The 14,716-nt window shown below is 36.5% G+C and overlaps 1 protein-coding gene across 23 annotated transcripts in view; it reads left to right on the top strand.

The window, feature by feature from the left end:
- SSBP2 (single stranded DNA binding protein 2) overlaps positions 1–14,716 on the top strand; it is a 196,496-nt gene that overhangs the window by 155,701 nt on the left and 26,079 nt on the right. For 11 of the 23 annotated variants that reach the window (XM_075726701.1, XM_075726696.1, XM_075726687.1 and 8 more), the window contains 4 exons: positions 961–1,020; positions 4,440–4,506; positions 4,693–4,763; positions 8,211–8,278. In XM_075726701.1, coding sequence (XP_075582816.1) covers positions 961–1,020; positions 4,440–4,506; positions 4,693–4,763; positions 8,211–8,278 — 266 coding nt within the window. Of the gene's footprint in view, positions 1–960; positions 1,021–4,439; positions 4,507–4,692; positions 4,764–8,186; positions 8,279–14,716 lie in introns of all 23 variants that reach the window. The other 12 variants (XM_075726686.1, XM_075726682.1, XM_075726691.1 and 9 more) reach the window with 6 other exon arrangements.

Raw genomic sequence — 14,716 nt, 5'->3', positions numbered from 1 at the left:
TGTGTTCACAGTCGAAGCATACTTTCAGTTCTTCATTTTCCTCTAGAGTTATAAGTATGCTTGCTTGCCAAAATGATCCTCTTCATCATCTGTTTAGTCAGATGTTTGTGCCTTTTTCCTGTAGAGCTCACACTTGCCACCAATCTCCCAGCTTTTAAGATTTCTAGATTATTGTCACGCTTTAGATAAGTAGAATAAGTAGAGATGTTAAATGTATTTGCTGGTACTACCATTTGCTTATCGTAAGGGACTGACCTTGTTTGTGGGCTATGAAGTAGTAGTTGTAGTAGCCAAGAGCCACTAGACCCCCACAGGGTGCAGGATGGTATGACAGATTTGGGTATAAATTTGATTTTGAGAGAGGAGATTTACTGTGTGAGCATGGAGTTAAATATGGAGGGATGGGAGGAGTGCAACATTGAATTAATATCATTAATGGCACCTCCAGAGTTCTAAATATTTATAACATAAACTTGAAATCTGTGTCCTCAGAGGTTAAATCTTGTATTGCATTTTACCGTATAATGAAAAAGTGAATGGAAAGTATTTATGAATTATTACGCTGTTACTTACCTCTTGACTCTCCCAAGAACATTTTTGTTTTCTGTTCCAGGGTTCCTAGCTTTCCTCCTTCTCCAGTGAAAAGTATAATGTTTGATTATATGATCTAAATGGTTTATTATTCTTCACTGTTAATGCATGAAGTTGTTTATATTCTGCATTCACAATTGCTGTAACAAAGTTTTAAATAATATATTTTGATAGATGCATTTGCTAAGAATCTCTAAATTTATTTAGTTCTGCTAAACATTGTGGAATAATATACCGAATGCTCTCTGGAAGTATTTAAGCTGAATGCTTGAGGTGTAAGCATGGCACAAGCCATACGCCCAATGACTCAATGCGGTATTTACAAGCTAAGTTGAATTATTTGGCAGCATTTCTTTTTTTTTTTCATAGCCTTTCATGTCCCCTCGGTACCCTGGAGGTCCAAGGCCACCTTTAAGAATACCCAATCAGGTAAGATTTTACCACTGATGCACTGTTGTGTTCCAGGGTGATGGTGCAGTGGTGGGAACAGGGAATGTTGGCTTGTTGGCTGCTAATGGCTTGTTGGCTACAAAACTCACTCAGTCCCTCTCCACCCCATTTTGCCTGACCATTAAATAGCTATTTTGATAAGGTGTGGCCATACCACTCCCAGCTCACTTTCCTATGCTTAATTAGTGTCTACACCTCAAAATTTATTGTGCGTTAAGCCTGTTTGCAGAGGATGTTGTTGCCTTGTGTGGAGCTGCATTGACCTCAGCCAGCCAACACTGCCTGCTCTGAGATGAAGGCCAAATGTCCCCATAACTGTTACACTCTCTGAAGTTTCCTAACCACATCAAGCAGTTAGCTCTGAGAATTTTTTTATTTAATTCTATGTAAAATGCATCACTCCCTCCTATCCTTTGTTAGATATCTGAAGTGTATTTATTTCATAGTAAATATGGAGAGTATTGGTGAGAAACAGGTACCATAAAGTGTTCTATTGGTCTTACAGTCACTCTGAGGGCTTTATAAAAGCATCGAATTCCCAATTTTCTCTCATCTCTATCAAAGGATATGCATGCCTGTGTAACAAGAATGAGTAATGAGCTGCTGTTCATCAGCAGAGACCTTTATTGGCCCATCTGTGAAAAGATGGTTCTGGAAGCAGATAGCATTTGTATTTTTAAGTTCTCCAATGTGCAGATAGAGGAGGAGAAGGTGGTTGTCAGCAGATGAAAAGTTAAAGATAAGCAGACAGAAAAATATCAGTAGAGCTCTGAAAGAAAAACTGTGTTGTTTACAATATTGGGAAAGGTTGATAGGATAGATGGAATGGGTACTTTGGTCCAACTTAGACTTCAAGGACTGCCTTTCGTCTTGTCACAGCTTGATGAGGAGATTTTTACGCCCCAACCTCAGTTCTGGCTATTTTTTATATCTATATAACACAATGTCAACAAACTTGTCTTTAGCATTGGCACAATATTGCCAGAAAGTATGAAGTTTGAATTCTAGTGAGCTGGTTATATCAGGTGGCAAGACTTCTACAGATATTCCTCTACATCAAACATGGTGATATTAGGGAGCAGGTTAAGTTACCTGTACCATAGCTACTTTCTCACAGGGGAAATGGGTGACTTAATTAATCTTGCTGAAGTGATCATCAAGGGACAACGTAACAGTGCAAAGTCATTAGCACTTTAGTTAAATATTTGCTACAGATACACTGTAACTCAGTACAAAATATCTTCCTGATTTTTGCACCTTTCAGTAATATCTTAGCCAAAGATACACCAGTGTTTGGGTTTCACATACTCGTTTGTTTCTCTTACTATGTTTCTGAACACTGTAAATACTGGCAGGTAGAAACTGGATGTGATGAGTGCTGTGAAAGCGCTGCCAACCTGCAGTTTTCGTTTTGGAAGCGTTTTTGTCTGCACATTGTGATATTTGCAGTTCAGAACTGTAACATAATCACATAATCTCAGTGAATTACAGCTCTTGCAATTTATTTACATTATGCCACATTTATGAACTACTGCTTTTAACAACACTGCCATTATTTAAGTTACAGTATAGCTGGGCAGTATGTGGAAGTAATAAAATATTGTAGTACTGCTTTAAGGATGAAATTTTGATTAGGCAGAAGTCAGTAAAAATCAGAGTTGAAATTCCCACTGTAACTACAACTCTATTCCTTAATGCCTTGCAGGAAGGCTTGCATTTATTAGGCAAGGAAGGGTAACACAGGGCATGTGTGCACAGCAGAGTCCAGTGCTGTGTAAGGGTTATTTGAGCTAGATCTAGCCTTTGTAGCAAGGAAAGTTAGTACCTACCAAGTGCCTCACAAGTGCCCCTAAGTTGCCTCCAGTACTCGATCACATCCTGTAAGATCAAGCCTTACAAAGGTATTTACTGTTGGCAATGCATTGTGCTGTGCAGCTACACTCGTTTTTCTTGAAAAATGGTATGACGTGTTAGAAAGGAACTGCAGTGTCTATGTAACAATTCACAGTGTAGCGACTGCATGAGTTAAGTCTTCAGTCACGTGTGCTCAGAGCAGTAAATGCCTCCGTGTCCCTGCGTGTCACCTGCCATCTCTGGCACAAGTGACCAGTTCCTGCTTTGCTAGTATTTGACACTTCCCTGTGGACTTCATGTGTTGTTCTTATGTATCATCCAGACTTCAAGCCACTGAAGTACACGTAAAACTCTGATTTAAATGATGTTGTCTCAGATTATTTGTTTATTCCATTAATCTTGCAATGCAGTACCTTTTGACTGCATTACCTTTGAGGTAATAATGTGCATCTTAATTTTGAATTTCCTACCTCTTGTGGAAACAAACTGTATAATATTTGCAGATAGGTTCCCCTTTGTATGTATCCAAGACTACTACAGTATTTCCAGGTCAAGAATAACTTATCCATTCCCACAGTAAGCAGTACCTGTATTGCCTGAGTAGATACTTTCATAATAGCAGATTTACTCATTCTGGATACATTTTTACTGAAAATGTGGTGGTGTTTTGGAATGCTAAATAGCACCTAGTGGATCAGCTACAAAGATCCAGTCATAAAAACATTTTTCTAGTTGACTAAACTGTAGGTAAGAGACTGTAGAAATTAGCCTTAAACCTAATACAGTTACTATAAACCCAAAGGGCAGATTAAGATGCGGGGACATAAAAGCAATGCGTTTGATTTGGACTAGAGGTGAAGTAACAGTACAATGTTTATTGTACAAACCTTCATGCTTGAAGGCAAGACTTAGCAGCAAGTTTTGTGACTGTTGTTATCTTCTGTAGATGAATAATAAGCTTATCTTGGCATTGATGCCCTTCAAGAGTAACGCAGAGTGGAAGTTAAAATGTCCCCCACATCACAGCCCTAATTAACTGTACCCTGTGAATGCTGTGCGGTTGGCTCAGTTACAGCTTGCTCTCAAGAGAATACTGGTTTCCGCATCCTGACCTCTGAAAGGAAGTGTTAAAATAATGATTACAAGGGGAAACGGTAGCAATATAAACTTTGGATAAATAGCCACCTACCCAAGAAAAAGGCAGTGTTGGAGGTTAAACAATAGATAACCTAAAGTGAAGGAAGTATTAGGGGGTAAAAAGCAAATCAGGCAATTGTATTTTGGAGATTATTTGTACATAATTCCACAGAAGTCCAAGAGTTTGTCCATGCAAATCCATAGTCAGGGCTGTAGGACATTCAGGACTTTTAGTTTAGTTAGGCACTTAGGATGTTTAGTTAGGGCATTTAGGAAAGTTAACTCCTCCACATTTCTCTTAACTCAGAAGAAACATCCGGGAATTAAAACCAAAAGATCTGCATTATGACTTTAACATAAATTTCAAAGCATAATATGCTTTTAACATACTGTTTCTGTGCCTGCAGGCACTTGGAGGTGTCCCAGGAAGTCAGCCATTATTGCCTAGTGGGATGGACCCAACACGGCAGCAAGGTGAATGAAGTAATTATATGGACCATTCAAAAGTACTGTCTTCTCCAACTTGCATCTTTCTGCGTTTTGAAGCTTACTGCAGCTTTTTAAACTTTTTGTTAATTAGAAAGGAATGATTTGTTAAAGTTGTTCTATAAGGTGCTTGTGTATTGCATAGTTTTTTAAGTTTCATAATTTTATTTGCAGGGCATCCAAACATGGGTGGGCCAATGCAGAGAATGACTCCTCCAAGAGGAATGGTTCCACTAGGACCACAGGTAGCTTCCACAGATAGATACCCATTTTTATTGGTAGACCTGTACTTATACTATATTACTCTGGCTTTCCATAGCTTGAAGATGGCCAGGACTTGTTCTTCTAATCACGTTTTAAAATAAACTTTCTGGTTTACAGAAATGAATTCTGAGTTGCAGCTGCAGAAAGCCTGAAATTAAAACATCAGTAATTTTAATTAAGATTTGAAATTAAAAGAGGAATGCCTTAACTTGCTTATTTCAGAAAAGTTATGTTTGTCCTACAGCCAGTGTATGTTGCAATCAAAGGTTGACATTTGTAAAGGAAACCAAGGATTGAGTAGGTGTTTCCTCATCCTCCCAACCTAATTGATTATGCTTTTTAGGAGTAAAGGATTAACGCTTCTAATTCAGGCAAACTTTTTGTACCAAAAATACCCCCAAAATTCTGTAAAGTTTTACTTTCATCCACTATTGATTGAGACTTTTGGTGAGTGCTAGAGAGATTTTAATGTAAAATTAGAAGTTTATGCATTTCTCCGCCTTGTCAATCACAAGCATCTCTCTAGCTCTGTTTTCAAGGAGCAAAGCAACCTTGGATTGCAAGTATCAGCCTTCTCCATGGTGCTGACCTGATCATAATTTTTCATAGGCTCTTTCTTCAAAAAGTGTGAAAATATGAGTGGATATTTGTCAGTATTACATTTCAACAGTAAACTAAGGTAGAAAAAAAATTAATTCTGATGCATACCTGACATACAAATCCAAAAGATTATTCTGTATTTTGTCAGTCGTGTCAGTGAGAGAAAATTTAGGTGGTGGTGTTTCATCCCGGTGTTGCCGGTATTTTGTTTTACAGCATGCTTGTTGTGCCCACACTTTCCATTTTTACTTCCCCATTTCAGATAATCTCTCTAGTGACTTCATTGTTCCTTGGAATAGCGACTGAACTTTCAACGATGAAATAGCTTTGTCTTTCAAATCTGTTCATAACTGTCTTTACAATTTTGGGTCTTCTTGGTAGAAACCAGTTGTGCAGTTCTACGCAACATCCGCTGTGTGACCAAAAAGCCATTATTAAATACATTTGTTATTTTTCTGTAGCATTGAAGTATATTTACCACTTACATTTTGGAGGTTGAAAGAGAAGCTTTGCAATGTTGCCATGTAAGATTGAGCTGATACTTTATGCAGCACCATTAGTCACACAGCAGGCAAATTATGACAGTTTTTATAAGGATAATTTTTCCATTTTTGTTGTCCAGTGATTTTGTAAGGTTCTTCTTTCTTGTACTGAACATCCTCTTAAAATGGGGAAAATGTAGCTAATCTACACAAAATTGGAAGTTCGCAAATCAACCTTTTCTGTAAATGGATCGTCATCTATCTTCGTATCTGGCATTTAGGATCTTCTCAGAAGGTAGTTTTAAAACCAGATTTGATGAATCTTTCACACCTACTTTTAACGTCCTCTTGCTGCAGTGCTGTAAAGTTATCTTAGGTGTGCCCATAGTGGGAGTCCCTGCTATGTTGCTGCACAGGCAGTCAACTTGCAAAACACTTAATGTGCTGATACAGAAATGCTTATGTCCAGTATAGCAAGTCTAGCATGCATATGCTTAAAAACATACAGAAAATTTACCTGTTTTGTATTTTATGATTCTAGACTGTCTCAAACTAAACAACATGAAGCAAAAAGCAATGGGTGGTGGTAAATGCTTGAATCTGTGAAGAGGTCTAAAGAATTAGGTTCAGGCTTTTTTCAAGCTGTAGTTATGCTAAATGAATGGGGTACTGCCTCCAGCCTGTGACCACTACTTCTGCCTGTTCTTCATATCTGCTGGTGGTGAGCCTTCCACATGCTCTCTAATGCTTTCTAGTCAAAAAGAATCAGATCATCTTAAATATTTAAGAAAAAAGTGTTGGCTAATCTGGCTCATTTTGGCCACCTGATGTTAGAGAGCACTTTTATGAACAACTCAACTACCAGATAAACAGTGGTGGTGGTGGCTTTGAGTTAAAAAGCTGTAAGGAACAAATTGGGGCACTAACTTCTGCGGAGAGCATAGTTGCAGCTGAAGGAACGTGTTTATTGGTAGCCTTAATGAACATGCTGTTATTTTAGGATGAAGGAGTACATTTGATCAGAATTAGCAGTAATTTAGAGTTAGAAATACATTTGATTAGGATTATTGCAGTCCTGCAGGATTCCACAGAGATATTTAACCCCAGTCCACATGATTCCTGAATTAAAATAAAGAGGGGAGATACCAGGCAGTCCAAATAGGGAGAATGGCCCAGCCCTCCACATCAGTTCTAGATCAGTTCTAGATAACTGATAACATCATATTAGTCAAGGTATAAACAGCACCAGACCCACACTTTGAATATCACTGTTGGATTTCTTCCCTGTATTCATGACTTCATGTTTACATGTTTTTGTGAATCAGACCAATACAGACAACACTGATAAGGCCGAGTCATATAGTTTATGCAGTTTGTAGCATAGTATACATGAAATACAGTATATGTAAGTTTTGTTACTGGAAAATAATAATAATACTATTATTATTTTCCAATAATAAGTGACCTACAACACTGACCTAAACTTTTTTAAAGTAAATCGCTTCTTTGTCCCCCCACTCCATCCAAAATGCACAGGTGTACATTTTGGAGAATTTACTATTACTCATTCTTTTGAAATATCAGAAGAATGTAGCAGGATTAACACAGATTAGGGAGGACATTATGATTGTGTGGTGAGATAGACTGTTCTGCTTGTATTCCTCTGAATAAAATTAGGTATAATTTAGTTTTTCATGTAAATAGTGCAGTTAAACTTTTCTCATAATATCAGAGCTCAGATTTTATAGGCATTGGGCAATTAATTTGTTGGCATTGCTGTGACATTCTATATCATATTAAATACTTTTTATATTAGTTACCATAGACTTCTTAGAATTGACTGATTAGAAGATAAATGTTATGGTTATGCTGTATGTTATAACAGTGATATCATATGGTGTAATTTTATACAAGCATTTATTGATATCCTAACAAAATCTAATTAAAAATAATTCTATTTAAATTCCATGATGTAGAAATCTTAGAATCTAAGTCCAGGTTTCTGATTTTGAATGAGCTCCATTGATATAAAAGTTGACTGCATTATAAAACCTGCCCCTTGCTGTCCGTTGACTTGACCTCTATATGTGTAAATAATTCCTCCTGAAACAATTGACATCTTAAGTATTCTTAGTCTATTTCTATTGTTTGTAATTCTTTCTCCTTGGGGTTAACAATATTATTTTTTTAAGTCAACAATGGAAACTCCTGAAAGAATGAATTACATTGGCCTATCCAGTCAGCAGTTATGTAGGGATATCATTAACCTGCTGTCCTTTTTTTCCCCCTCCTCTTTGGTTTTGTTTTTTTGTTTTGTGGTAGTCTGACCCTTGGTTATCATTGCAGAACTATGGAGGTGCAATGAGACCCCCACTGAATGCTTTAGGTGGCCCGGGGATGCCTGGAATGAACATGTAAGCACAATAATAAAATCTTATAATATTTAGAAAAATAATTATTTCATTGTAGAAGTAACATTTGGGATACATAAGACAAGGAGAACATGCTTTTATAAGTAATATGCTTTGATGACTGATAACTGCAATTTTAAAAAGTGAACCCACAGCAGTTTCCTTCTTCTGCATGCATGTCTTACAGGCGCCTTTGCTGTCCCTACAAGTCTGTACAAATACACAGTTTCTTTCACAGGTCACAGTTCAAATGTTGGGAATATTTTGTCAGTATAGTCACCAATATATTCTTGTATGCATTTTTTTTAAAAATGACATTATTTATCATTATGTTTTTACTTTACCGATTAAATATTTTGTAAAGAATGGTACAAGTATGGGTCTTTTCTGCAAAATAAAGAAGTAATTAATTTTCGCAAAATAAAACCATTGTCTAGAACTATTTATAAAAAAAGACATATTTGAAAGAAATGTGGATGATGGTCTCTCTCTTGCTGTTTTTATTTCCATAACTACATTTATTTCCACTCTAAACAGATAGAAGAGTATTACAGATATGAATATAAGGTTTTCATTGTTTCTATGTACTCCTGGGACTGGATCATCATTTGGTAAAAATTGATATAGACTGAGTTCAGTTATGCTATACTGATTTATTCCAGGCATGGATTTAGTCATGGGAGTGTATCATGCCTTTTATACCTGTAGACAACCCCCCTTCCTAAGTGTGTAGAAGAATTTCAGATGTAAAATTAGTGTGTCTAGAGTAGACTACATTTAAGCTGAGGATTTTAGCATAGCAAGTGGCCCAACATGAGCAATATTCTGCACTTTAGATAAATCTTTTGGTTGCTTGGAGTTGCTTACATGATTAGCAAGCCTGGGAAAAAAAAATAAGATGCCCCTTGTATTATTTAGATTTCTCTCTTAAGAGATTCACAAATTGTAAGAGGCTGCTATAGTTACCTTTAGCATACCACAGACCAGAGATTATCAAGTCATCCTTGTATCATGGCCCTATCTGTACTGAAGTTAGTACGTTTTTTCATGACCAGCATTTTGGAGTCCCTGGGGTGGTCACAGAAGGCAGCATGGTGCTCCAGCTATCAAGACACTAGAACGCTTTTACAACCTAAAGCAGACAATATGTTCTTTCCTTACTCCTTTTACACCTTTGTCTTTCAAGAATGAGTTATCAGCAGATTGACACAGAAAACACAGTGAAGATTTATATATGCTTGTTATCATTATATCATAGATACCCATTTTTACTCTGATTTTTACAGGAAACATAATGAGAGATGATCATTTCCATTCAAGTAAAGAGTTACCAACCTGTAAAAGAGGTGTTACGATAGATAATACCGCTAAAAAAAAAAATCTAATCTGCCATATCCTTAATTTCTTCTGATTTCCAGACATACCTTGAATTCTTGAAGCAAATAAAATAAAATCTAAAGTTAGGTGTTACTCTTTATTTGTAGACATCATATATTGGACTCAAGACAATTTTGGGAACCTTCCCAATGGTAGGCATTTCTTTTAAACAGAATTGTCGTAGAAAAAATATTTAGATATTTTAAATTCAGTGTAAGTATAATATAAGCACTATAGAGATTGTCCTCAGGAGGAGATTGAATTATAAGAAAAGAAAACTAGCTTTCTAAAATAAAATGTTGTAGAAGTAAAATTGAGGATAGATATGTTGAGGCTACTTATCCACATAAATGAGAGTTTACATAGGACAAATAAGGAAACAGATTCCTGGATGACAAAAAGAATTCCTGGTCTGCCAGAAAGATGGGTTGAAATACTAACATTTCCATATTGCAGCGTTTAATAAACACATTTCTTCTTGTGTTGAGCCAGTAAACATACATAGATCATGATCTTTTAATTCAGTGATGTGGGACATACATTTTCCTTTGTATGTCCTCTTGAAGGGGACACCATGATTTGGAGTCCTTTATTTGGGAATTAATGAACTTTGATACAGTATATGATCTTCTAAGAAGAACAAGATGTGAAGCAATAATTACGAAGTAGGTAACCATAGCTGTCTCCGTGTCTTACCAGGCATATACTGCACTTCTTTACATTTCTTACAAGCTCATCTTTACTCCAGTTCAGCTGAAGGTGGAAATAGAATACCCATTCTTGGCTTAGAATAAGACTTCATACTGTCCCTTTGCTTCTTACAATGCACTTTAAAGGCATAAGAGAGTCCAAAGTGCTTGTACTGGAATATTATGCTGTAGCATATCCTGACCTGTGTTGCATGCTGAATCACAGACTGTTGTAAGGAGCTCCATTATTGCATGCCTGACTACATGAATAATATTTTTACCATCAAACTGAGTATTTTTTTTCCTCTGTCAAATGGATTGACATATACTGATCAAAAGGAAAACAAGGGTTACCATAGCCTGGGTTTCTTTTAATTGTATTTCCAGGACATCAGGGGTTTTTTTCTTACTGTGAAGTTACTGCTGTCAGAGTTACACCAAAATCTTAGTGAAGACTCATTGTCTGGTCAGTTCCAGCATTCAGGATCAGTCAGAGTGCATCCAAGGATAACCTGTGGGAAATGGCAATAGATGGACCCAACTGTGTTGAATGCATTCTTTGTGTTATCCCTTCCAATGTATCTAATGCACAGTGCCAAGAAATAACAGTGTAAGTCAATTAGTGTACTTGTATTTCTAGGAAACGGGTTAACTATATGTAAGGCTATTGCCTTATAGTAAAGGACTGAAGTTGCATCAGGGGAGGTTTAGATTGGAAATTAGGAGGAATTTCTTCACGGAAAGGGTGGTCAAGCATTGGAACAGGCTGTCCAGAGAGGTGGTGGAGTCACCATCCCTGGAAGTGTTCAAAAAACAAGTAGATGTGGCACTCTGGGACACGGTTTAGTTGGCATGGTGGTGTTGGGTTGATGGTTGGACTGATGATCTTAGAGGTTCTTTCCAACCTTATTGATTCCTAGTTTTCCTTTCATTAAAAAATAATCCAGCCACCAAGCCAGGAAACATGAAATTAATTATTACTGTCCCCTTAACTGGTTTAGTGGTGGACTTGGTAGTGTTAGGTTAGTGGTTGGACTGGATGATCTTAAAGGTCTTTTCCAACCTAAACGATTCTATGATTCTATAATGTACATTTGTCTTTACATAACCATGTCTTTTTCTTACATGAAAGTTTTTCAGTGTTCTATTCAATGTTTTTTGCTTTTTGGCAATGTTAAAATATAAAAATGTGTACTCTACAAAAACAGTTGCAATTTAAAATCCAGCTTTTTCTCCTAGGAAAGTGTGAAAAGAAGCTGTTTTGGTTAAGAGCAGAATATCTGCCAAATATAATTTTACATTTTTCTGGGTGATAAAGTGTTCTTTATTGTCAAAAATGGCAACAACCAGCTTGAGAGCTCATAGACAGTATTTCGGTCCAGGAGCATATACTCGACAAATGTAGTAGTGCTAAATAATTGCTTGCTCTGTCATAACTAATGCCTATAAGATTACTGTTTGAAACAGGTGATACCTTCTACAAAATAACTTTATTTTAGCTGTAAGGTTTTAAGTTGAAACTTGGTGTAGCCATTTTTAGTAAGATTTTGTTTCTTTGTGGAAAAATCCCCTCTTGAGAACAAAATGGCAAATTTCAGGGAGCACTGTTACATTTCACTGGCACTTTTTAATGGCCTGTGTGAACTGCAGTGCTGTCTCAAGCACTAAGAATATCTCAGTTATGCCTGAAGAGGAAAAAAATACGATTTTTTTTTTTTTAACTTCAATTCAAAAACTTGTGTCTAGATGTTTAATTTCCTGATTGAATATATTTTCCCCTTGGGAAAATGAAATTTTAGACTTTATTTTTTCAAGTACTGGATCAACACTATAGGACTATCTTTAAGGATAAAATGCAGCTGTAATTAGTCATAGCAATAGATACTTCATAAATTGATCTCTTTTGGAATTGGTACATTCATAGTAATGTTTTATGACTCTGTTGATGCTTCCAAAATAAACATTTAATAAAGGGCAAAAAAACTGCTTACATTGCATTGAAAAAAATTGCAGGTAGCTTTTTTTTATGTGTTTTATAAACTAACAACATTTAGCTCCACAAAAACCACACGGCTTTCCAGCAGAATCTGCTACAATGTTTTCTAAGTCTATATGTAGAGCTGTCCGTGGCTTCCAGTAAATTTGCAAATTCCAACAGCTTTTTAGATGAAAGGTGAGTTTCCCAGCCTCGTCGTAAGGCCTGTCTAGGTTTCTGTGTTGCTATGGCTTAACCCAATCATGTATCTGAATCGGCTTTTTAATATCTCTGTAGTTCTGAGTAAGCTGCAGTGTCATCACAGCTATTTTCCATTTGATGCTTTTCGCTAGATATATTTCTGTTATGTAATGTCACACAAACAAGTGCAGGGTTTTGGGGTGAGAACAGACTTACAGGGTTGTTACACATAGCCCTGATTTCTCTGAAAAAGAAGATTCAATAAATCAAATATGGTACATAGAAGAATGAATAATTTTTTGTAAAAAGAAAAGGAAAAAAAAAAAAGAAAAAAGAACACCTAATATTTCACCTTGTAATTGTTAGCAGAGGAGAAATTACTGAATATTTGACCTGAGGAGCATGAGTACTGTGAGTCCCCTTCCTTGCTTTCCCTCCCTCCTCCCAATGAATATGGGAGAAAAGACCCTCACCTACATTCCTGTTTTCCAACCTTCCAAAAATAATGTCAGCAGAAGTACATCAGTTTTCACTTGGTTTATTTCAGTTGATTGTTTAAGCTGATTTCTTTATAGTTTCATCAACAATGTAATAAAAAAAAGATTCACTATTAAATCCCTCGGGCAAGATATCTACTTAATAGTTTTTAGTTTTGCAAGACTTCAAAATAGATAGAAAACTCCCTGAACTCATTAATAAAGCATGCTTTCTTCTCTATATTTAAATCACTCTCCCATGTCTGGTAAGCTGTGGTGGCTAATGTTGCTTTGCTAAAACTAATGAGGCCAAAATGCCATTTTAAATGCAAAAGTTTTGTCATCTGCTCTGCCTGTCAGTTGTCAGGGCCTTCAAAAAGTGGTTTCGTCTTACTTATAAATAACTAGGAGTTCTTAATGCTCCCAGGAATAATTACGGTTATTGAGATGTTACGACTGTAAACATGGAGATTTTACCTCCCATATGGCTTAGTTCCCTCAGGACTGTTAAAAGACGAAGCCAAACTATTTTTCCGAGCTCAGCTAAGAGTGAGAAACTTAAAAGCTGTGAGAAAAACGTGCTCTGTCTGGATGTTTTTTCCATTTTTTCCTTTCCCGTTCCCTTCTGCTCTCAGTACCTCTCTGATGTCTCTGAGTTGGCTTTATCAAACAGGTCTTCTGCCTGTGAAACACTCCTGTCCCTCCTGCTGGGAGCTGCCACTTAATCATGCATACACCATTTGGGCCAAGTGTTACAAGAATGGCTGAAAAGTTAGAAATTTCCATTTTGCTTGCTGTATGATAAATTTCATGTTTCTGTGACTTCTGTGGAGATAATATAGCCTTAGGCAAGTAGTACACTGTTTTTAGGTACATATCTAAACATATGTTTAAAGTGTATATATAAAATGGTATGTTTTCAATTTTTAATACATGCGATTTGTTATTGTTATTATTATCAGATACAGGTTATAGCAATATATTTTCTGTGGCTTGTTCTTTTAAAAAATTGTTTTTTCCAAAAACATTTGTAAGGTATTAGTGTCACATTCACTAATGAAACCTTACTGTACTTGCAGTATTCTAGATCCATACTCAATAAATGCATGTATCCACAATTCTTCAGGAAGGTACTTAATTATGTAAGCAAGAGTACTGTTTCTATGACTGAAATTACACTTATATTTTAGTACCGTTCTGCCTTTGTCTGTAGTGTAAGTAGACTTTAGTGGAATGTGTGTTACTTCCTCCAGATATTTTAAAAAAGATTAACAGAGTACAAGGAAAACAATCTTCATGAGAATTTAAAGAATTTGGGAATTTGTTTTTTACTCTTTGCAAAACTTCTGTGCCACATTAAAATGTTGCATCTATGTCACACAGAGTTAAATTCTTTGTGAACAGAAGGAAAGCACTTCAAGAGACACAGATTTGCAATGTGTTTCAAATTGTTCCATTGAGAATATAAAAGGGGAATGTCTGGCACTTCCAGCATTTGCAAGTGTTTGGGACCGATGCAAAACTGCCATCTTCACTGTAGCCTGCGGCAGTGTGGCTACTGGGGAAGGAATCCTTATGGTGCCATTCTGGCAGGTCCTGTCCTGAAGGGTACGGAAGTACCAGAATGAGTCGGGAACTGAAGTGTCTTAAATGTGAGTGGCAGGGTTGTAATAATTAAGAAATTATTTTCATTCAACTCATAAACTGGTTAAATAATAATGGC

Source organism: Pelecanus crispus, chromosome Z, assembly GCF_030463565.1.
Source record: "Pelecanus crispus isolate bPelCri1 chromosome Z, bPelCri1.pri, whole genome shotgun sequence".
Classification (NCBI taxonomy): Eukaryota; Metazoa; Chordata; class Aves; order Pelecaniformes; family Pelecanidae; genus Pelecanus; species Pelecanus crispus.
The sequence above is the reverse complement of the archived record's forward strand: the minus strand, read 5'-3'. Positions and strand labels throughout refer to the sequence as shown.